The sequence below is a fragment of the Mustela lutreola genome, chromosome 2 (assembly GCF_030435805.1).
Source record: "Mustela lutreola isolate mMusLut2 chromosome 2, mMusLut2.pri, whole genome shotgun sequence".
Taxonomy (NCBI): domain Eukaryota; kingdom Metazoa; phylum Chordata; class Mammalia; order Carnivora; family Mustelidae; genus Mustela; species Mustela lutreola.
Genome location: NC_081291.1, coordinates 175550708 through 175574454, shown reverse-complemented (window position 1 = coordinate 175574454; position 23747 = coordinate 175550708). Strand labels below are relative to the sequence as shown.

General features: G+C 38.9%; 2 protein-coding genes across 8 annotated transcripts in view; one reads left to right on the top strand and one right to left on the bottom strand.

Annotated features, from left to right (window-relative positions):
- The window catches only part of SENP7 (SUMO specific peptidase 7), a 162013-nt gene extending 159515 nt beyond the window's left edge, over positions 1-2498 (bottom strand). For 4 of the 7 annotated variants that reach the window (XM_059164277.1, XM_059164281.1, XM_059164282.1 and 1 more), the window contains exon 1: positions 2345-2494. In XM_059164277.1, coding sequence (XP_059020260.1) covers positions 2345-2384 — 40 coding nt within the window. In that variant the 5' untranslated portion in view covers positions 2385-2494. Of the gene's footprint in view, positions 1-1985 lie in introns of all 7 variants that reach the window. The other 3 variants (XM_059164279.1, XM_059164278.1, XM_059164284.1) reach the window with 2 other exon arrangements.
- Positions 2499-10156: 7658 nt separating this feature from the next.
- On the top strand, positions 10157-15034 carry LOC131825633 (putative protein FAM172B). The gene is made up of 2 exons (XM_059165072.1): positions 10157-10162; positions 13940-15034. The coding sequence occupies exons 1-2, from the start codon at positions 10157-10159 to the stop codon at positions 15032-15034; spliced, it is 1101 nt and encodes a 366-aa protein (XP_059021055.1).
- The last annotated feature ends 8713 nt before the right edge of the window (positions 15035-23747 follow it).

The window sequence follows — 23747 nt, the reverse complement described above, 5'->3', positions numbered from 1 at the left end:
TGGAAAACTCTACTGTACATATGCAGGAGAATAAGAGGAAAAGGCAAACAACGTCTTAGAATTATTGTAAAAGTTTTGACCTCACAGACTCAGTAGGGTCTCAGGAAACCCAGAGGCCTCTAGACCACACCTTAACAACAAGTGCCTAAAGCAGACACAGATGCTGGAAGCCATCCCACTCTTATGGTTATCAGTTACATGAGTCCATAAATTCTTATTTTGTGTGTAGCTTAAACCGGCTGGAACTGGGTTTCTGCTACTTGCAACTAAAAGAGTTCTGAGCAAAACACTATACAACCCTTCACAGTTCTTCCTTATTCAGAAGAACATTTAGGGAAACCTAGTGCAGTCTCACAGAGGAAACTTAACACGTTTTTTCTTTCTACTGCTATCCACCTTCTGCTTCTAACTTAGAAGTCTTCCTGTTTTACTAATCAAATTCCCCTCTTTGGGTGTTATGAAATCCTGATGACCATAAATGTCACTTCTAGTCATGAGGTCAAGTTAGCAAACACTCCTAATGCAATGGCAAATATATGCCCATAAATGTCACACAGAACATAGAATCCCTTCAAATCAACTGATCATTAGTTTTACTTGATAATTTATGTGAAAATTAAGTATACACTACTTAGAGTCATTCTTAAAAACTAATATTCATCTCTTAAAACCAGATGTATACAGAAGAACAGCTAGGTAATATTAGATTTGAGAATGGGTTTAATACAATAGCAATTACTTTTGAGAAAGGACAGTTCCAAAAGGAAAGTCAACAGGGGGAAAAAGTCTCCAGAGGGATAGCTAACATACATATTAACGTCTTTTAAGAAATAACAGCTTCGTTTTCAAAATTTTACTTTCCACAACCACTTGCTTCAAATTAACTGTAATAAATAACTCTAAGTGTAACAAGGGAAAGGAGATGTGATTTGCTGAAGGAACAGGTTAATATCTCACTGTTCCACCCCCCCCCAAATGTATTACACCAAGATGAAAAAGGTCTTTTGAAAAAAGTCTGTGCAACTTAAACTGAGGAATACAGCCCATAAAGTTCTATTAGAGAGCACACAAAAGACACCAGATAAACAACGTGCATCTTCCCAACCTGTAAATTTTACATTAAGGTCTTAGAGGACAAAAAAAATGTATATTAAAACAAACACTGATCTACTGGAGGCCTCTATTTATATATACACGTAACACACATACTTTCAAAGGCAAAGAATATCCCTAGAACACACACAGCCACACACACATAGGATAACAATGGTTGCTTATGAAAAGGGATTCAGATTTTTAATTGCTTTTTCCAATGTCCCATAAATCCTGTCTACCTCTCCTTTGCAAATAAGGCAGAAAAATGCTTGAGATACACTCCCACAAGGGACCCCTAATAAATTTGGGATTGTTAAGACTGACTCTGCAAACGGTACCGTAAGAAAGGAGAAAATAAAACGAAATCATTGATTCATTGGGTGTTTGTGTACTAGACTTAAAGCTTACTAAAGATAGAGACCTCCCCCTCTCCTCCTCTGGTTCCTCTACAGGACTTAACGCGAGGAATTGAGGTACTCTTAGTGGATGAGATCTTTGACAAAAACTTGTCACTGGGAGGAGCTCCACTCCATGTCTTCTAACTCCACTTTTGTGTTTCCAAGATGTAGTACCCCAAGCCGAAGAGAGTCGTTTAAACCGTATAACAATTTCAAAAATAAAAATATGCTGAGACTTTGACTTTTTAATCACTTCTGAAAGAAGCAGCAAGAGGCTGGAAAAGAAAAAGGTTACTAAGAGGGTCTGCTGAGAAGAACGAAACCCCGTAGCAGCAATTATCTGAGGGATGAAGGATCAATTAGCAAGCCCCGCCTTTCCCTCTTTGCAGCCGCTTCTCCCTGCCCCGAGATTAGGCGGCGAGAAAGAGGCAAAGTGGAGAATCGAAGGAAAAGAGAAAAAGTGGGGTCAGGCGCTGGAAGTGAAACTGGTACCTGGGTGGAATTAAAGGAAGGCGTGGCAGGACAGCGGCAAGCTACCCGGGAAGATCCCTGGGCCGAGGAGACTCAAGCACGGCGTTCGCGGGAAGAAGGAAAAACTGGAAGGGGCCCCGGGTGGAAAGCGACCAAGGCTTCGATGACAGCTTGGACTTGGCCTTCAACTCGCAGGGGCGGGGGCAACCCGCGAGTCTTCTGTTGTGCGCGCCCCACCGCTCCTGCCTTCCCCTCCCCTCCCTGCGCGAGCCGGAGCCCGAGCCCCACGGATCTGGGCCGCAGCACCCGTCGCCGCCTGTGCCTCCCACTTGCCCGAGGTGGAAGAGAATATGCTCAGCCCTCCTCTGACCCTTTCTCACCGGATGAAGATCGACGTCGCCCGGCCTTCCCCTTGTCCATCTTCGCCTCCTCCTGCTGGAGTCGCAGTTGCAGTCGCTGTCACCTCAAGACCCCTCAGGCTGGGGGAGGGAGGGGGAGGGGAGAAGATAGGGGGGGTGAAGCCAGGAAAGTACGAACAGCGCTTGCGCAAGAGACGTCGCCGGCCCTCAGACCGGAAATCAGCCGCCCCTCCCACCTCACCCGGAAATCACTTCCTGGGACTTGTTTTCTCTGCGGCTTGCCACCGCGAGTACGTTTTTCGAGCAGTCTCTCTTAATATCTTTGCACTTATGGGAAAGTGAGGCTGCGTGCGTGGTTTTAGCCCGAGATCGTTAGAGGCTTTGTTTACTTTGAAGACCGGCTAGACCGAAAATTGAAAGAGGGGATTAGAAATTCCTATAATTTAGTGGATCTCGCGAGGTCATGCAGAAAATTTAGAATAAAACGTTATTCCTTTAATTAAATTAAAATGTTACCCTTTTTGCAGTATCTCTTTACTCACGATCTCTCAGATATTTGTCCTCAAGGAGCGTCCCCAAGCTCAGTAAAGTCCCCTGTTGGTCTAGCTATTGGTTTAGCATGTGGAGTAGAAGTGTATTTGGTCAGCTGAGGAAAACATGTCATAGTAACGATCTCTTTAAATTCATATTCGTCTTTTTTTTTTTCTTAATTTATCTGACAGAGACATAGAGAGGGAACACAAGCTGGAGGAGTGAGACAGTGAGAAGCAGGCTCCCTGCTGAGCAAGAAGCCCGATGTGGAGCTCGATCCCAGCACCCTGGGATTATGACCTGAGCCGAAGGCAGACGCCTAACACCCAGGCGCCCAAAATTCATTTTTAAAGGCCCAGAAAAAAAGAAAAACTAGACCCCAATTTTTTAAAACATGAAATGCTGAGGTGATAAAAGTGGATGGGTTTAAACTGAAATTCGTTCAGCTTTTATTACAGTACTAAGGGAACTAGCCCAGTCCTCAATGAACTCAGTCTAGTATATTTAGACTGATTTACTTTTTTCAGGTCTTTCAAAGGGCCCATCAGTTTTGAAAACTGTCCTATTTTGTTGCCCACGATGTATACACTTTATTTTTAAATGTGGAAGCTGTAATCACAGTAAGTTAAACAAAATTCAGCAGAGCGGTTTAATCAAAGGCAAAGTGATATTGGAATGTTCCAAGCCAGAAGGGATCCTGGGGCTACATGAGCTTAACATCCTATCCCCTCCCCTCGATTCATCAAGGCCAAAAAAGGGACTTGCCTAACTCACCACTAGAGCCCAGTCTTGTTCTTCTTGAGTCAAAGCCTCTTAATCACTCTGGGATCTGTGCTGAGGTATACTTAAGCCTCCAGATGCAAAAGCCTGTTTGAGCTCAGGGAAGTGTTTCCCTGGGAAGGAATAGTTGAAAGGCAGGAATATTTCAGGGCTTAATGAGATTAACATTCACTACAAAGGTTTCATTTAGAGACCCTATTTTATTTCTGTTTAACAAATCAGAACACTGCTTACAGAAGAATATCTCAATTTTAAGTTTCCTTACAAGTCAACTTTTTTTTTTTTTTAAGATTTGTCTTATTTTTATTTTTAAATAATCTCTGTAACGAACCTGGGGCTGGAATTTACAACCCTGAGATCAAGTTCCACTAACTGAGCCAGCCAGGTGCCTCAAAAATCAAACTTTTTAAATTGAGCAATTTAATTCCAGATTCAAACTAGCTTAATTCATTTGCCAATATTGTAGGAAACAAATTAACTGCAAAAGATGGAAATAGAGCTGAGACATGGGAACATAATACAGGAAAGTATAAGTAGGTCTTATCCACTTCTAGCAGCTTCCATAAAACTAAGTGGTTTTAAAGTTTAGCAGTAAGAAGTTAACTTACAAGAAATGAAATTATAAGAAATTAAATAATTCAGCTTGCAAATATATTCTTTAAATTTGTTGAACCAAATATACTATTTCTGCTACTTTAGAAAGCCAGTTTGTTTCTTTGAATTGGAACTTGTTTTGAATAACATCTAAAGATAGATGAACTTGAAGCTCAAGAATTTCAAATTTGCTTTTTTTTTAAGAATTTATTTATTTATTTGACCGAGAGAGAGAGATCACAAGCAGGCAGAGAGTGACAGAGAGAGAGGAAAGGAAGCAGGCTACCTGCCTAGCAAAGAGCCTGATGTGGGGCTCGATCCCAGGACCCTGGGATCTTGACCTGAGCCGAAGGCAGAGGCTTTAACCCACTGAGCCACCCAGGCGCCCCTCAAATTTGCTTTTTAACCAGTATTTTTACTGTTACAGTATTCATCTCTGCCTTATAGTTAACTACATTGCAAATAACTAAAGGACTAAAAGTTCACTTTTTGCTTTTGAGTGAGTCACTTAACAACCTCATTTTATCTTTTATGAAAGACTAGTTAAGTGATATTTTATAGTGTTTTACGATGCTCCAGTGAAAGTTTCCTCATTTTAAATAAAAATAAGACCCCCCCAAAATGATTGTCTTAGTATGTTTGGGAATTAGGTCATTTCTGTTTTGTACGTTGAGCTCACACTGTATAGAGCCTTTCAAATTAAAATCATTTGAGAGTGCCTGGTTGACTCAATGGATTAAGCCTCTGCCTTCCTGCTCAGGTCATGGTCTCAGGGTCCTGGGATGGAGTCCACATCCAGCTCTCTGCTCAGCGGGGAGCCTGCTTCCCCCTCCCCCTCTGCCTGCCTCTCTGCCTACTTGTGATCTCTCTCCGTGTGCCAAATAAATAAATAAATAAATCTTTAAAATCATTTGAGATTAGAAATTCTTCAGCCCTGGGGCGCCTGGATGGCTCAGTGGGTTAAAGCCTCTGCCTTCCGCTCAGGTCATGACCCCAGAGTCCTGGGATAGAGCCCCGCATAGCATGGGGCTCTCTGCTCGGCAGGGAGCCTGCTTCCTCCTCTCTCTCTGCCTGCCTCTCTGCCTACTTGTGATCTCTGTCTGTCAAATAAATAAATAAAATCTTTGAAAAAAAAAAAAAAAAACAAGAAATTCTTCAGCCCTGTATTTTATAAGAGAGAATGGACAGGTTTTATCTCAATAGGTATGGTTCTTTAAGCGTTAAAAGTGAATTAAATTAGGGCGCCTGGGTGGCTCAGTGGGTTAAGCCGCTGCCTTCGGCTCAGGTCGTGATCTCGGGGTCCTGGGATCGAGTCCCGCATCGGGCTCTCTGCTCAGCGGGGAGCCTGCTTCCTCCTCTCTCTCTGCCTGCCTCTCTGCCTACTTGTGATCTCTCTCTGTCAAATAAATAAATAAAATCTTTAAAAAAAAAAATAAAAAAAAAAAAAGTGAATTAAATTAGGTATTCATTGTATTTTTGTTCTAAACAGTGGGTATAGTGGGTACCGTTTTAATAGTTTCAAGACAAAGTGGCAGTGTGAAATTGATCAGCCCTTTATTTTATCCCTTGATTAACAATTTATTTGAAGAGAACTTAATAAAATTGGCAAAAGGCCCTTTCTTATCACATGTGAATTAAATTTAAGTACAATATGAATGTAGGGCGCCTGGGTGGCTCAGTGGGTTAAAGCCGCTGCCTTCGGCTCAGGTCATGATCCCAGGGTCCTGGGATCGAGCCCCACATCGGGCTCTCTGCTCAGTGGGGAGCCTGCTTCTTCCTCTCTCTCTGCCTGCCTCTCTGCCTACTTGTGATCTCTGCCTGTCAAATAAATAAATAAAATCTTAAAAAAAAAAAAAAAAAAAAAAAAAAAAAAAGTACAATATGAATGTAAAGAGGTGGGTTTTTTTTTAAGATTTATTTATTTATTTATTTATTTATTTATTTGAAAGAGAGAGACGGAATAGCAGGCAAGGTGGAGGAAAGGGAGAAGACTCCCCACTGAACAAGGAGTCTAACCTGGGGCTCCATCCTAACCTGAACTGAAGACAGACAGTTAACTGAGCCACCCAAGAACCCCTGTAATGGGTGTAGTTTGCCATGGTGAACATCTTAACTTCCTGTTTTAAAAACTAAACAATCTGGAACTTATCGTGGGCTCCAGGAAAGCCTAGATTTTGCAGAGATGTATGGAGTACTTTATTGTGTTGCTATTTACTTCATTTTCATTAGTAATTGATTCTTTTCTTTAGAATACTGAGAATTCTGTGAAGGAAATTTTTATTCCACATATAAATGAAGTGAGCTGTGAATCATGAAAAGACACATATAGGTTGTTTAGTTTTAAAGATATCTTCCTTTATAAGATAATCTGCCATTGTTAACTGCCCTGCAATGAAATAGCCTGTTTCCAGAAGTTATGAAAACTTGCAATAATTCTAGGTATTCCAATAATTCTAGGTATAGTATACCAATAATTCTAGGTATTCAAGCAGCAGATGGATAATCTTTTGTCCAAAAATCTGTAAAAGGAATCTATGCACAACCCTTTAATTGAAGATCCCTAAATTTGGCGCTGGGGCTGAACCCAAGACATCTTGTGCATATACCACTAATTCCTTTGTAGTGGTCTATCTTAAAATGTAATGTTTACTCAGCGTTTCTGTGCCTTAATACATTTAGTTCTAAAAAAAAAATTTCATGTTATGTCACTATTTTGTAAAACTGAGGCTTTAGGGTAGTCTCATCTTCTTTAGCCTTTAACTTTTGGTACCCACTTACCTCTAAATAACCAAATCAAGAAACATAGGCTCTAGGATGGACAAAGTCAGTAAATTCAAAAATCTAATGTTCAGAATTACTTGGGAGCATATTTTTCACACTACCTCCAGGTCCCACCTCAAAACTTTTAAATCAGAATCTCCTAGAATTGGAGCCTAACAATCTGTATGTTTAAAATTTTTCCCAGGAATACATATCAAGTAATTTTTTAACTACAAAACTGAACTACTAAACTATAATTTCCAGACTGTTCACTTAGGAGATAAAACCATAAAGAAATGCAAAGCAGTGATTACTATAGAAGTCCAGAATGGTTACTTTTGGAGAGGGATAAGCGTTTGAAGGAAATTTAGGGGTGGTTGGCATTGTCCACAGTGATTAGAGGATGTTTCTCTTTATGATTGTCCACTAAACTTTTTTTTTTAACTCTCCTAGAAAATTCTGTTGCATACTCAAATTTGGGAAACCCAAGATTTGGTGACATCTGAGTTTTTTTTTCTTTCTATCTCGAATATTTTGTTTTTTATATGTCTTTGCCTCAGGATTAAATTTGCCTCAGCAGATAAAATACAGCTATGTTAGTCTTTCCTAGGGAGAGGTAGGTAGGGAGAAAGAATACTAAGAGGATGGGATTTAGTTTGCTTTTTTTGAAACTTCTACATAATATCATTTCATTAGCTTTATCATTTTTTACTATTTTCTATAATTTACTAAATGGAGTGATAAACAGGCATAATTTTAGTAAAAAAAAAAACTTCATAATTGCATTCTGTGTTGAGAAAATAATAATGTTGCTTTCGTACCAAAATAGTCATTCTTTTCTTAAAATATGTTTTAAAGGATTCTTTGTTTTATTTTTCCAAATAAATAAACAAATAAAATTATATTCATTTAAAAAGTATTTAGATACTTTTAGCATCCTTTATTCTATGCTTCCTAATAGCATAGGATATACAAAAGTCCTTAGGTATACCAAAGGACTATAATTACTATAATAAGATATTACTGTGTAATCAGGTGTTAGACCCTAACTTCTCAGATTTAAATTTATATTTTCTTCTCTCTCTCTTTCTCTCACTCTCTTTTTGGTGCTGAAACCCAGGAACAAAGTAAAATTATATTTTCATAAAAGCTTATTGTTTACCTGTGAAAAATGTAAAATATTGTTAAGCAAAACCATTTTATGATCCTAAATAGGAAAGGAGCTCCTTAAAAATCAAGCTAATTAAAATTATTTGCATCTGTGATTCGGTTTTCCCACTCTCTTGTCAAGTTCACAGAAATTAGAATGGTTTGCTAGGGGCTGGGGCAAAGGGGAAATGAGGAGTTATCCCTTAATGGTTACCAGGTTAGAATTTTGCAGCATGAAAAATGTTCTATGGGTGGGTAGCAGTAATGGTTGCACAATAATGTGAATGTACTTAATGCCACTGAACTGTACAACTAAAAATGGTTAAAATGGTAAATTTTAGTATATTATACCACAAATTTTTAAATAAACAAGACCAATAGCCGTCCCTAGAACAAAAAGTAACAGCTATGTCAACCACCTAATCCAAGTTACTAGAAGAACCTAATTTACAATTCACACTAATGATTATATTCTATTCTCTATTATTCCATTCGATATAAAATGACTAGGCCATGTGATAATACACTAAGTGTGTAACAAATGCCTTCACTAAATTTTTGGTGGATAAATGAAATAAACAGCTAAATATTATGCATTTATAAGATCACTGGTAAAAATGAATCTTCTCTGGGGCTCCCAGAGCTGCCTGAATTACTTTGAGCATGTTGTTTTACCTTTGAAAGCCTCACTTCTCTGTAAAATAAACACATTAACTAAGAATATCAATAACATGCTTCGCAGCTCTAAAAATCTTATTCCAAAAACTAAGCTGCCTTATTCCAATCCATTCTTTCAAAAACTAAAAAGTTTGATTTCTCTCCTTTATTTTAATGGACCATCTTGATTTGTAAAAGAGAAAACATACAGATGCATAGGATATTCTCTAAAAATGATTACTCAATTGACATTTATGAACTTTAAAATTATACAAGAAACCTCTATAATTTTTTAAAAGCTTTGTATGCGTCTTTCTCCTGTATATACAGCTAGAGAACTTTTCTTCTTTACTTTCTTATGCCCTTAGCAAAAATCATAAAATTCTAACAATACTTAAGTGACTAAAATTCAGGTATTATTCCAAGAACTAGAGATAAGAGTAGCGAACAAAACAAAGTCTTTGTCCCTGCTCTCGTGGAACTTACATTCTAATGCAGGAAGGAGAGGTGGGAACAGAAAATAAGTTTATGTCAGCTGGTAGGTATTAAGTGCTTAAGAGAGAGAGAGGCAGCAGAGAAAAGAAAGAACTAAAGAAAAAAGAGAAGGAAGGAAAGAGAGAGAGAGAAAGAAAGAGAATCATAAGGGAATGAAGAAGAATTGGAGAGGTTTGCCCTTTCAGATAGAATGCTCAGATCTCTGATCAGATAATAAGTGGTCAGAAACTTGAAGGAAATAAAGCCTGATAGATCTCTAGGAGAAGAGTGTTCCAAGCTGTAGGCATAGCAAGGGGGAATGCCCTTAAATAGGAGCTTGCTTCACAGGTGGAAGGGGAAAAATGTGGCTAGAGTGAAATAAATAAGAGCATGGTGGGAAACGCACCTGAGAAAGAGCTAAGAACCAGATCATGCAGCTGGATGAGTAAGCAAGTAAGAAAACAAGGAAATGACATTGAGTAGCTAAGGACCATGTGGGACCTTATAGGTGGTGATAAGGACCTAGGCCTTTTTTTTTTTTTTTTTTTTTGCTTATTTATTTAGAGAGAGAGAAAGCACAAAGAGGGGGAGCTGCAGGCAGAGAGAAAAGCAGGCTACCCACTGAGCAAGGAGCCCTTGATATGGAGTTTGATCCCAAGACCCTGGGATCATGACCTGAGCTGAAGGCAGCCGCTTAACCAACCGTCTGAGCCACCCAGGCATCCCAGGATCTAGGCTTTTATTCAGAGAGGGGAAACCATTGAGAATTTTGAACAGGGTGTGAGATCCAGTTTAGAGGCTTTGAAAAGATCATTCTAGCTTCTATGTGGAAAACAGACTGCAGGGTGATAAAAGCTTATGGCAAGAGATTGCATAGAAGACTTGATAATGAAGGTAAGAGTTGTGGGTGACTTGGACTAGGGTGGTAGAGGTGGAGGATGAAAATGATTCACTGACAGATATATTTCAAAAAGCAGAACTTAAAGATTAACTGATTGATTGAGTTGAATATAAAAGAGAAGGAAAGTTTGCAACATGAGTAACTGAAAGAATAAAGTTGCCATTTACTAAGGTAGTAACGACTAGAGAGAGAATAGATTGAAGAGGGTGGTTGGACATCTTAATCTTGAGATGGCTATTTGACATCTAAGTAAATATATCGAGTAGACAGTTGGATATGAATTTAGGGGAGAGTTACAGGTTAGAGTATATCAACCAAGCAAAATATGCTAAAATAGATTCTAAAGAATTGTATCCCTTTTCGTTCTGCAAGATACTGTCTACTTTGCTCCTGGTCACCCCATCCCCACCTGTCCTTTATATATCTGTGTGCAATTCGGTTTTTCTAGTTTGCAAACTCTTGTTTTTTTACCCCTGAGAATTGTCTCTCAAACAACTAAGTACGCACTTAACAAAAGTGGAAAATAATTTAATGTTGTACTATATGCTATTAGAAAACACTGATTTTATTTTACTCTCTGATTAAAAGAACAGTTAAATCACTAGCTAACAAGACTCTTTGTCTAGTTCATTGAGTTTTAAATATACTTTATCTTTCTCTTTATTTCAGTATAGAAAAAGGTGGTTTTCAGCACAGCACCTGAATAAACAGGGTATTTTTAAAGTTTGTTTATTTATTTAAGTAATCTCTACCCCCAACATGCAACACGACCCTGAGATCAAAAGTTGCATGCTCTTCTGACCCAACAAAGCAGACACCCGTAAGCACTATTTTAGATCTGAGAGACTATTGCTTTTCTGTGTAAACCTGGTCTTCCATGTCAAATTATAAAATAGACCTTCCTTTTCAGAGAGCAATTTGGCAATCAATGTCTGGTAAAGTGAGAGATGCTGATATAACCTAGAAATTCTCCTTTCAAGTATTTTGCCTAAGGAAATTCTTAATATGTGTACAAAACTATAGCTACAAAAATGTCCATCACAGCTTTGTTTATAATACTGGAAAATTAGAGTAACCTAAATGTTCTTCAACAAGAAAATAGTTAAACTATGGTATATTAAAACAATGGAATACCATACACAGATAAAAAGAGCGACCTAGAACTACATTTTTTAATATGGATAAGTATCACAATGTTAAAGTACATAGGGAAGGCTAAAAAGAATTATATATATGGTTTTTTATTTCATCTCAAAAAGGAATATCATCCTGTTTAATTTCACAGAACCTTTCATGTGTAAGGCACTGTGTAAGATGGTTTTTACCTATATTAGTTAATTTCTCACAACAGCCTTGTGAAACAAATGATGTTATACATATTTTGCATGTATTTATTTAAAAAAATATCAATGATATATGTGCCAGAGGGTGTTCTAAGTATTGAAGACATAGTAGTTAAATGAAATTTCTGTTCTACTAGAACTTTTGCTAGTGAGGGAAGTCATATGATTTACAAATACGGAAGCAAAGGATGCCTGGGTGCCTCAGTCAGTTTAGTGTATGTTTCTTGATTTCAGCTCAGGTCATGGTTTCAGGGTCATGAGACAAGGCTTCGCACTGGGCCTGGAGCTTCCTTAAGATTCTCTCTCTACCTTCCCCACTCCCCTCCCTCCCAATAAATAAAATAAAATGGTTTTTAAAAATTTTTTAACAAAAATATGCAAGCAATTATGTATTAAGTGGTGATGTGGTCTACAAAGAAACATAAAGCAGAGTAGCAGGATAGAGAGTAATAAGGATCATTATTTTAGATAGCATAGATAAACTAAAATTCAGAAGCTGAAGAAACTCATAGAAGGTAAACAACCTGCTGAAAGTCACTCAATCTCAGAATCTGGAGCTAGGATTTAAACCTAAATCAATATAATCCCAGAGGCTTCTCCTTTTATTTTTTTTAAAGGTTGTATTTATTTATTTGACAGAGACACACAGCGAGAGAGGGAACACAAGCAGGGGGATTGGGAGAGGGAGAAGCAGGCTTCCCATTGACCAGGGAGCCTGATGAGGGGCTCGATCCCAGGATCCCAGGATCATGACCTGAACCGAAGGCAGCTGCTTAACAGCGAGCCACCCAGGTGCCCCGAGGCTTCTCCTTTTAAAGGATGGTTAGGTCTATCTATCATTTATACTTTGGAAAAAGACATTAATTATACAATAGTGCCTGAGGTCAGCCACACTAGTAGCAAAAAAGTTTTTAATGGAACAGGAAAGAATAGAGAAAAGTCTAGATAAGCTGGGTACTTTGGACAACCAAACACTTTCATAAAGCGCCAGTTACATATAGGAATCAGAAAATAATGGCACATGGGTGGCTCAGTTGGTTCAGTGATGGCCTTCTGCTCAGGTCGTGATCCCAAGGTCCTAGGATCAAGTTCCCTGTCGGGCTCCCCCTGTTCTGCAGGGAGCCTGCTTCTCCCTTTCCCTCTGCCCGCCAATCCCCCTGCTTGTGCTCTTTCTGTCAAATAAATAAATAAAATCTTAAAAGAAAAAGGAATCAGAGAATAAGATTCAGAAAATGAGAAAAAAGTCAAGAAAAATAAAGCAAGCAAACACCATCTTAATTTTGCCTTAAGCCTTAATTTTGCCATCTAGAGCGGCACTAAAAATCATTTTCAGGGCTACTTACTGGAAGCGCATAATGGATTCTCAGTGTCTGTACTAAGAAATTAAGCAGAGAATGTATTCATGTACTTGTTAAGACCCTGAATTTTAGAGTCAAGACAACCTCATACCCAATCATTTATTTTAATTAATAATTTAATTAATAATCTTCAGGGCAAGCCACTTAACCTATCAATGTCTTTTCTTTTCCCTTTAAGCTCTGTCCACGATAACTGCCTAAATTAACTTTTTAGTCACAGTTTCTTTTTTCTCCTCAGACATCAAAATAAACATATCCTCTATCATAAGATAAATTGATCATAACCTGTACTGTTTCACATTTCACTCCCATTGCCATCCCCTGACATTTATTTAACAGCAAAATTTATTAAATGCTTACTGTAGAAGTAAACTAAGACCAACCAGAGGAGAAAAGCAAAACCTATTTATTCTGCACTCACTGTAGCAACAGAGTCAGCCACCATCACTTACAGTTTGGCGAAGACTCAAAGGCAGGCAGAAAAATGGGAAAGCTTTATAGTAGAAAGTAGGGAAGGCTGTTGGGATGTCCTGAGGCCATTGACTGGGGAAACTGCCAGTGGGCTAACTAGAAGCAGAATATCTCCTGTGATTGTTTAGAGATGCACATTTGGCTCTCCTCTGGTGGGTCCTGAGTTGGAAGTGGGGATAAAAATTAGGAACCTTTTCAGTCCCTAGTTAAGTCCTGGTCATTTGGGGCCAGTTATAAGAGAGGTTATTGTTTAGCTTCTCAGATTGTCACTAGAGGTAGTGGTCTGACTTTCCTACAACTCTGACTCCTAGCAGGCTGGCTTTCTGGGCTGTTTATTAGGGTTGGCTTCCTGGGCAAGATGCTACGGTTGTTGGTCTGTTCTGTCATTATGTATGGTCTGGCCATTGTCCCTTACTTTACTGTGTCTTACTACTTTGTATCATTTACAGTTATTTTGAGTTAAAGTCTTTAGTGTAAGGTAAAAAGGTAATGTCTTGGTGAAGTGCTTAATTTTAGCATGATTTCCCACAAGAATAATTTAACAAGCTGAAAATTTTATTTTTTCTGCTGCTGACATATTATTGATTTTCACTTTCAGTGGTTACCAGTGACTCAGGAGCTGAGCTTCCAAAAGTTGATTGAACAATCTGACTTACTAGAAGAACTTAAATATGACTTCAATGAAAAAGCTGAATTGAGACACACTGAGACACAAAGGCCTTTTGTCTTTAACTATTATAAAAATGTCCTTGAGAGGAATAGCAAGCGCTACCAAGCCCTTGGCCATTTGCTTGCACAATATATTTATGAGCTTCTGGAGAAAGTGTGCAAATTACAAAAAGTGTATATCCCAACAGAGGCTGATAAGGAGCCAAGAAGCTTCTTTTTCATGAGTGAGAGAGCATTAACAAGTCATCATTCTGTGCTTCTTGTCCTTCTTCAAGACCATGGGGCCTTTAGAGCTGGTCAGTGGAGTCAGCAAGCAATAATACATCATGGTCTCCAACATGGAAGTCAGATACCGTGTATTCAGATGGCGTTGCAGGCACATTATGATGTAATTGTGCTAAACCCCAATGACAATTTTGTGGACCTAAAGATGGAGAATGAGTGGAAAGGTCTTTTAACACAAAATATGGGGTCCTCTTCCCTAAAAATCGTTCAGGCAGAGAATTTTTTCTCTCTCCAGCAACCCCTCCAGTGTATCCCTAAAAGATGCAGCAACACCCCTGAAGAACACACGGCTTACATTTGGGATTACTTCATCTCAAAGACCAAAGGAAAGGATGTTGCCTTCATTGTACATGGTTATGGAGGCTTGGTTTTTATGGACTTACTTGTTCGTAGAAAGTGGGAAGTGATGAACAAAGTATATGCTGTTGCACTCATTGACTCTGAACATCATGTAGGACACCAGCTGGGAAGTGATGTACAGTTATTAGCCTGGATAAAGCACCATTGCCGTGAATGGGTGACAAGTCCCAAGCCTTTGGATAAACCTGCAACTACTGTTTTAAGAAAGGAGTTTCCTATGGTTTCTGCTGGTACAGAAAAACACCACCTAGCCCCTTCCTCTAGCCTCCAGTCAATTTTTAAATACTTTAAAAAAGCTTTGAAAGCCAAAACAACTATTAATTATTCTCGAGTGCCAATAGTAACAAGAAGCTGCACAAAAAGAAAGCAAAGTGCTTAAGTTGCTTTTTGTCATCTAAGATTTTTTTTTTGTCTTACTGAAATGTTGCTAATGTAGATGCTAGAAGAAAAAGAATACTTTACAGTATTATGTTATGAAACCAATATACTCAGTGTTATATTCTGGCTTGAGGTTTGATTTGTTACTTTCTTTGAAAAGTGAATATGTTCTCTTTCATAGCCTATTGATGAACAGTCAGTACCAAAATTAATATTTTAGAGTATTATTCAAGTTAGAGGATCTTTTGAAAATATCTCTTATGATTTAATAAACTATAGTTGATATAGATTAAATACTAAGTCTTTGATTTCTATGTTGTTAATGCTATATTAAAACTATAAATGAACATAAAAATTATCATAAACTCTATCTTTTATATCTTTGTGTTCTTTTCCTTAAATTTATTAGTCTTCTGTTCAAATGTATTAAAGGTATTTACTCACACTTTCAGCTAATATTTGAGTCTCCACTGTGTCCCTGTCAATTGTAGCTGTTCAGGATACCAGCAAATAAGGCCAGCATTGCATTTACATTTATGGAGTTTACAATGAACAACAAATTGCAAGTGTGATGAGTGCTCAGAAAATATAAGGTGCCATGGAACATCTAGTATGAAAGCTGACAGCCTTGGGGGCCAGGGAATGCCTCCCTGAGAAAATGATGCTTAGTTTAAATGATGCTTAGCAATTAGGTGAGAAAACAAATTCATAGGCAAGGGAACAGCATATGCAAAAGACTTGATGTGGGAGAAAGAAGTCCAGTTCAGTTGAAGTTTAAAAATTATGGGTGAGTAGTGTTAAAGAAAAAAATTCATGACATTTGTTAAAGACATAAGGAAAACTTTATTCAGGAAGGATTATTGCAGTGGGGTTTTGCAGTAAGGCTCAACTTCTGATTCAACAAGGATAATTGAGGGGGGTAAACCTTATAGCCAAAGTGTAGGGTGAGGGTCAGTGAGTGGAAAATTAGCTAAGAGGAAACATCAGGCATAAGAGAGATTCTTTTTTTTTTTTAAAGATTTTATTTATTTATTTGACAGACAGAGATCACAAGCAGGCAGACAGGCAGGCAGAGAGAGGGAGAGGAGGAAGCAGGCTCCCCGCAGAGCAGAGAGCCCGATGCGGGACTCGATCCCAGGACCCTGAGATCATGACCTGAGCTGAAGGCAGCGGCTTAACCCACTGAGCCACCCAGGCACCCCCTAAGAGAGATTCTTAATAGACTGACTCAACATAATTCTTACTGAAGGCAAGCCAGGATGATAACATCCTAGAGGATGAGGAATTTTACCAGATCCTGAGGATGATCAGATGCCAAAGATGGGAGATTTTCACTAACTGACAGCAGAATGCTTGCTAAGCCTGGATTAAGTGATGACGACAACAAAAAAACTGGACTAGTGGACCAAGGATGGAGTCCAACACTGGAGCCTAGTTGAGAAGAGGGCTTATGGGAGCCAGGCTCAGATCTGGTCAAGGAGAGAAGTTTTGTCTGTAGTTGGAAACTTAAGTTAGAGAAATAAACAGAGGCAGTTTGCTCAAGGCTGCAAGGTCCTTTGGTTATGATTTTCAACTTTATTCTCATAACAATAGAAAACATTGGATGATTTTAGACAGAAGTATATTCTCAGCTTAACATATTATAAAGAATATCCTGATTGCACTTCAGGGAATAGATTAGAGGAAGGACAAGCTTGGAGGCTGGGAGACCAAATTAAATTTTGGTAGTAGTCTGAGAAATACTTGATACTAATACTTAACTTCTAATACTATATAGTTAACACTAATACTTAAATAATAGTATTTAATTACATAATACTTAGGCTATATGCTAATACTTTTATTTCTGTGAATAAAATTTTGTGGTTGGAGGTCAAAAATAAGAAGAAGGAAATAATAAGGATTATTCCCAGATTTTTGACTTAAGCAACTAGATGTATAGAAATGCCATTTGATGAAATAGTGACTATTAGTGAAAATTTATTTTGACTGTTCCAGAAGTTCTGAAAAGAAAAAAGGAGGAGTTTACAAATTTAGCTCTGCCCATAGATGAGTAAGAGAGAACACATAGCAGACATTGCCTTTGAAAAATTAACTCTGCCACAGGGTGTCTGAATGGTTCAGCCACTTAAGTTTCTGACTCTTAATTTTTGTCTAAGGCCATGATCATGGAGTCTTGGAATTGAGCCCTGCATTGGGCTTGCGCAGTAGGTGTGAAGCCCTCTTGAGATTCTCTCTCCCCCCCCCACCCCCTCCCTCCTACCCTCCTCCCACTTGTGTGTGTATGCATGTGTGAGCGCACACTCAAAAAAAAAAAAAAGAATAATTAACTCTGCTGTATATAATAGGACGTACATGTTTTTCTGATAGAGTTATTTCTAGTGTCTTCTAGTGTTTCTATTCACATTGTTTTTTAACCTGGCATATATTCTAATTCCTGTTATATACTGAATATTTGTGTACCTCTTAAATTTATATGTTGAATTCCTAATCCTCAGTATAACAGGAGGTGGGGTCTTTGGAAGGTGATTCAGTCATGAGAGTGGATCCTCATGAATGGGATTAGTGCTCCTATGAAAGATATGCCAGAGAATTGCCTTCTACCATGTGAGAACACAGCAAGAAGACAGCCTTCTGTGAATCAGGAGGCAGCCTTTATCAGACACTGAATCTGCCAGTGCCTTTCTCTTAGACTACCCAGCCTCTAGAAATGTGAGAAATAAACATTTGTTTAAGCCTTCCAGTCTGTGATACTCTGTTATAGCATCCCAGACAAAGACAAATCTTTATAATCAAATACTTATTTCATATTTCTCTTCTTTCTCTACCATTTCTTAAATGGCATAATAGAAAAAAATCCCACTGAAATATAAAACCAGGATATGCAGGTTTTAAACGAACCTCAACCTTGGACAAATCAATTATTCTTTCCCAGCCTTTACTTTACAATTTATAAATGAAGTAAGCTTTGAAGTCCCCTTCAACATAGTCTATCTAGAGTGCATTTAAAACAGTTAATGTAAAAAGCACCCAAAAAAAGTTTTTTAGAAGTTGCCATAAAAGCTCTTCTGTCTTGCACTTAACTAACTTGAAGCTGATATTTCTCATAACTCCCAATTTGCTATTTAATCTGGTAGTCGGGTATATTATTATCCATAGCTCCATAACAGATTACCCCCAAAAGTTGGTGGCTTAAAATAACAATAATTTATTATTTCAGTTTCTGTTGTCCAGAAATTCGGGAAGAGTTTTGTGGGGTAATTTTAGCTTGGGATCTCTCAGGAGAGTACAGTCAAGCTTGAGCAGCTATTTGGCAGAAGCCCTTGATTCTTCACCATGTAGACCTCTTCTATAGACTGCTTCTGCTGAAGAAAAAAATATTCTGCAATTTGTTAGAATGGTAAGGAAGACTTAATTTGAAACTGTTGTCATTAGGGATATTGCAATAGGGAAGAGGGATTGAACTCAACTCTGAATATAGCAAAGATAGGGTGTCAGTGATGGAAAACTACTAAGAGGAGACACTAGGGTAGGAAGATTATTGCTAAAGGCAAGCCAGGGCTTTAGACATCAAGAGTGGGGAATAAGGAACTTGATTAGCTGTCAAGAGTTGTCTAGAACACTGAGAAGAAATTTTTTAAAAAAAATTTTAAGAGTTGATTTAGCAGGATTCTTGCTAAGACTAGCTCTGCAGCCTCACAGAAGACCAAGATTAAGGACTAGCCCAGAAGAGGGCTCAGAGGAGCCTAACTAAAGTTTAGTGAAGAAGAGAGACTTTGTCACTTGTATGTCTTCAGGACATGGCAACTCTTCCAGGGGGAATCATCCAGGTGAAGGAGCAAGCAGGAAATGCACTGCATTTTTATGACCTGCTCTCTGAGTTGCATACTGGTCCACTTTTTTTTTTTTATTAGTTAGAAATGAGTCACTAATCCAAGGGAAGGGGGATTAGGCTCCACCTCTTAAAGATAGTGCCAAAGAATTTCACGACTTATTTTAGACCACTACATGATAAATGATGCCAACTAAAATTAATGGTGTAACAACTCAACTCAGTTGTTGGTTATTGTTTTTTTATTTTATTTTTTATTTCTTTTCAGTGTTCCAGAACTCATTGTTTATGCATCACACCCAGTGCTCGATGTAATACGTGCCCTCCATAACACCCACCACCAGGTTCACCCATCCCCCCAACCCATTCCCTTCCAAAATTCTCAGTTTGTTTCTCAGAGTCCACAGTCTCTTGTTGTTCTTCTCCCCCTCCAATTTCCCCCAACTCAAAATTCTCAGTTTGTTTCTCAGAGTCCACAGTCTCTTGTTGTTCTTCTCCCCCTCCAATTTCCCCCAACTCACTTCTCTCCATCTCCCCATGTCCTCCGTGTTATTCCGTATGCTCCACAAATAAGCAAAACTATATGATTATTGACTCTCTCTGTTTGACTTATTTCACTCAGCATAATCTCTTCCAGTCCCGTCCATATTGATACAAAAGATGGGTATTCATCCTTTCTGATGGAGGCATAATATTCCATTATATATATGAGCCATATCTTCTTTATCCATTCTTCCTTTGAAGGGCATCTTGGTTCTTTCCACAGTTTGGCGACTGTGGCCATTGCTGCTATGAACATTGGGGTACAGATGTCCCTTCTTTTCACTACATCTGTATCTTTGGGGTAAATACCCAGTAGTGCAATTTCAGCGTCATAAGGTAGCTCTATTTTTAATTTCTTAAGGAATCTCCACACTGTTTTCCAAAGTGGCTGTACCAACTTGCATTCCCACCAACAGTGTAAGAGGGTTCCCCTTTCTCCACATCCTGTCCACACTTGTTCTTTCTTGTCTTGTTAATTCTGGCCATTCTAATTGGTGTCAGGTGGTAGGTATCTCAATGAGGTTTTGATTTGAATCTCCCTGATGGCTACTGATGATGAACATTTTTTTCATGTGTCTGTTAGCCATTTTTATGTCTTCTTTGAAGAAATGTCTGTTCCTATCATCTGCCCATTTTTTGACCTGATTATTTGTTTTGTGTGGGCTGAGTTTGAGGAGTTCTTTATAGATCTTGGATATCAGTCATTTGTCTGTACTGTCATTTGTGAATATTTTCTCCCATTACAACAAAACAAATTTTGTTGACTGTTTCCTTTGTTGTGCAGAAGCTTTTGATCTTGATGAAGTTCCAAAAGTTCATTTTTGCTTTTGTTTCCTTTGCCTTTGGAGACATATCTTGAAAGAAGTTGTTGTGGCTTATGTCACAGTAACCTCTTATGTCAAAGAGGTTATTGCCTGTGTTCTCCTCTAGGATTTTGATAGATTCCTGCCTCACATTGGGGTCTTTTATCCATTTTGAGTTTATATTTGTGTATGGTTTAAGAGAATGGTTCAGTTTCATTCTTCTACACAGAGGTGTCCAATTTTCCCAGCACCATTTATTGAAGAGACTGGCTTTTTTCCACTGGATATTTTTTCCGGCTTTGTTGAAGATTATTTGACCACAAAGTTGTGTGTACACACCTGGGCTCTCTACTCTGTTCCACTGGTCTATGTGTCTGTTTTTGTGCCAGTACCATGCTGTCTTGGTGATCACAGCTTTGTAGTAAAGCTTGAAATCAGGCAACGTGATGCCCCCAGTTTTGTTTTGCTTTTTCAACATTTTCTTAACAAGTTGGGGTCTCTTCTGGTTTCATACAAATTTTAGGGTTGTTTGCTCCAGCTCTTTGAAAAATGCTGTGGAATTTTGATCGGAACGGCATTGAAAGTATAGATTGCTCTAGGTAGCATACCAGTTGTTGGTTATAAGATTATCTCTGCTCTAAGAGCATGTTTATCTCATCATTCAATTTTTTTCTTGTTTTATTTACTTGTTTTTACAAAAGCATGTGCATTCAAAAGCCCTTGGCGGGGTGGCGGGGGGGGGGGAGAATCTTAAACAGGTTCCACACCCAGTGCTGACCCCAATGCAGGGTTTGATAACACGACCCTGAGATCAGGACCTGAGACGAAATCAAGAGTTGTTCACTTAACCAACTAAGTCACCCAGGTGCCCCTTTCTCTTGCTTTAAGAAACAGCTTTGTGGGGACACCTGGGTGGCTCAGTTGGTTAAGCAGCTGCCTTTGGCTCGGGTCATGATCCCAGCGTCCTGGGATCGAGTCCCACATCGGGCTCCTTGCTCAGCAGGGAGCCTGCTTCTCCCTCTGCCTCTGCCTGCCATTCTGTCTGCCTGTGCTTGCTCTCTCCCCCTCTGTCTCTGATAAATAAATAAAATCTTTTAAAAAAAGAAAGAAAGAAAGAAACAGCTTTGTGTATTTAGAAATTGCTTTCTCTTTTTCTGCAAAACATCAGCATTTTGCCACAAACAAATGCTTGTTTTAAAAATAAAGTTTAAGCTTTCTCCTCTCAGGGGTTGACCTAATCTGTTCCTGTGCTCTGACTTTTGATGTCTCTTTTTGCAACTTGAAGCAAAAACAAAACAAAACCAAAAACAAAAAAACAGAAAACCAAACCCAGGCTCTTGGCTATAAACTGCAGACCAGAGATGTGTCCTGAAAGAGAAAAGACTGGTATGAGAGGTCTTTAGGAAAACCTTAAGATCTTGTGATATCACCATATGATTTATTTTCCTTGTGGAAAATAGAGGTAATGGGCTATTATCATTGTCCATAAGCAAAGTGCTTCAGGATTTGGGTGTCACTTTTCGATACCAAACTAAGCATATCTTAACAAAAAGGAGAACAAAAGGATGCCTGGGTGGCTCATTCGTTAAGCATCTGCCTTCAACTCAGGTCATGATCCTGGGGTCCTAGGATCAACCCCCGCATCAGGCTCCCTGCTGGGTGGGAAGCCTGCTTTTCTCTCTCCCACTCTTCCTGCTTCTGTTCCCTCTCTCGCTGTGTCTCTCTCTGTCAAATAAATAAATAAAATCTTTTAAAAAAAATCGAATTAGGGGGCACCTGGTTGGCTCAGTGGGTTAAGCCTCTGCCTTTGGCTCAGGTCATGATCTCAGGGTCCTGGGATCGAGCGCCCCACAACGGGCTCTCTGCTCAGCAGGGAGCTTGCCCCCCCCTCACCCCGCTGCCTCTCTGCCTACTTGTGATCTCTGTCTGTCAAATAAATAAGTAAAGTCTTTTAAAAAAAAAAAAAGGAGAACATATTGTTTGCTAAGGGAAGACTCCTTATTAAAACGAAAACAAATTTCTTACTTGCTTGTCAATGTTTCTTCGAACAAAGTAGTGCTCTAATGTTAGAGTACATTAGGATAACCTGGAGATCTTTTTAAGGCAAAGGATTGATGGGCCTCACTGTCAAAGTTTCTCATTCAGTAAAATTGGTAGGTAGGGCATGAAAATTTTGCCTAACTAGTTTCCAAGTGATGCTGATGCTGATCCTGCTGCTCCAGGAACCATACTTTGCAAACTGGTGTTAGAAAAACTAGGTAGGGGGTGCCTGTGTGGCTCATTCAGTTAATCATCTGCCTTTGGCTCAGGTCATGATCCCAGATTTCTGGAATTGAGCCTCACATCCTGCTTCCTGCTTAGTCTGCTTCTGCCTCTACCTCTCCGCTCAGCTCGTGTTCTCTCTCTGGTGCTCTCTCTCTCTCAAATTAAAAAAAAAAAAACTTTGAAAAATGAAAAGACTAGATAATAAATTGCCAGAGAGATAATGGTTAAATTTATCTCATGTGAGGTGAAAGTTATGATGGATTATCATCTAGCCTAGTTTTCTCCCCTAAGGAAAGCAACAAAAGGGGTTTGTTCATTGAGTTCATTGAGTCGTTGTTTATGATCCATGTGAACTGACACACGTGTTTTTCCCTCCTGTAGTAAAGGTTGCTTCTCACTCTTCAAGACAAGTCCTTCCAGTTGTCTTCCAATAACATAAAAACAAATACAAATTAAAGTAAGAGATTTAGGGGCGCGTGGGTGGCTCAGTGGGTTAAAGCCTCTGCCTTCGGCTTGGGTCATGATCCCAGGGTCCTGGGATTGAGCCCTGCATCAGGCTTTCTGCTCAGAGGGGAGCCTGATTCCTCCCTCTCTCTCTCTCTCTGCCTGCTTCTCTGCCTACTTGTGATCTCAGTCTGTCAATAAAATAAAATAAAAATCTTTAAAAAAATAAGAGATTTAAATGTTTCCGGAAATGGAAACTCAAAAGTAAGTTGCCATATCTACAAACTGACTTCTATCCCCACCTACCTCTTCTTTTTTTCCTGTTATAAAGGAAGTAGAATTTTCTCCTCCTATCCAAGACCAATTCCTTCCAATTGTCCTCTGAATACCATCTCTTTCAGTCTTCTCAGGAAGTTCACTCTTCTCACTATCTTTTATTTATATAGAGCTTACCATTAGGCAAATAAATAACGGGACAATTACCTTGCTAAAAATCCTATTGGTTGGTCAAGTCTCTCCCAACGTAACAATAATAATAACTAACAAAAATTCCTGGATGCCACACCTAGGAACTGAACCTATTGTATATTGCCCCTGACAAATTTCATTAAAACATTTACACTTGCTAACTCCATTTTCTCATAATCCACTCATTCCTTAACCACTCTCATCTGGCTTCAGTTTCCAAACCTCACAATATGGTCCCAATGCAATGGACCCTTCTCAGTCTGTGTTACATGATGTATAGACAGAATTTGACCTAGTTGGTCCAATTGAAACCTCTTGGGTCACTATTCTTTGAAACACTCTTCCCTCAGCTTCTGTCA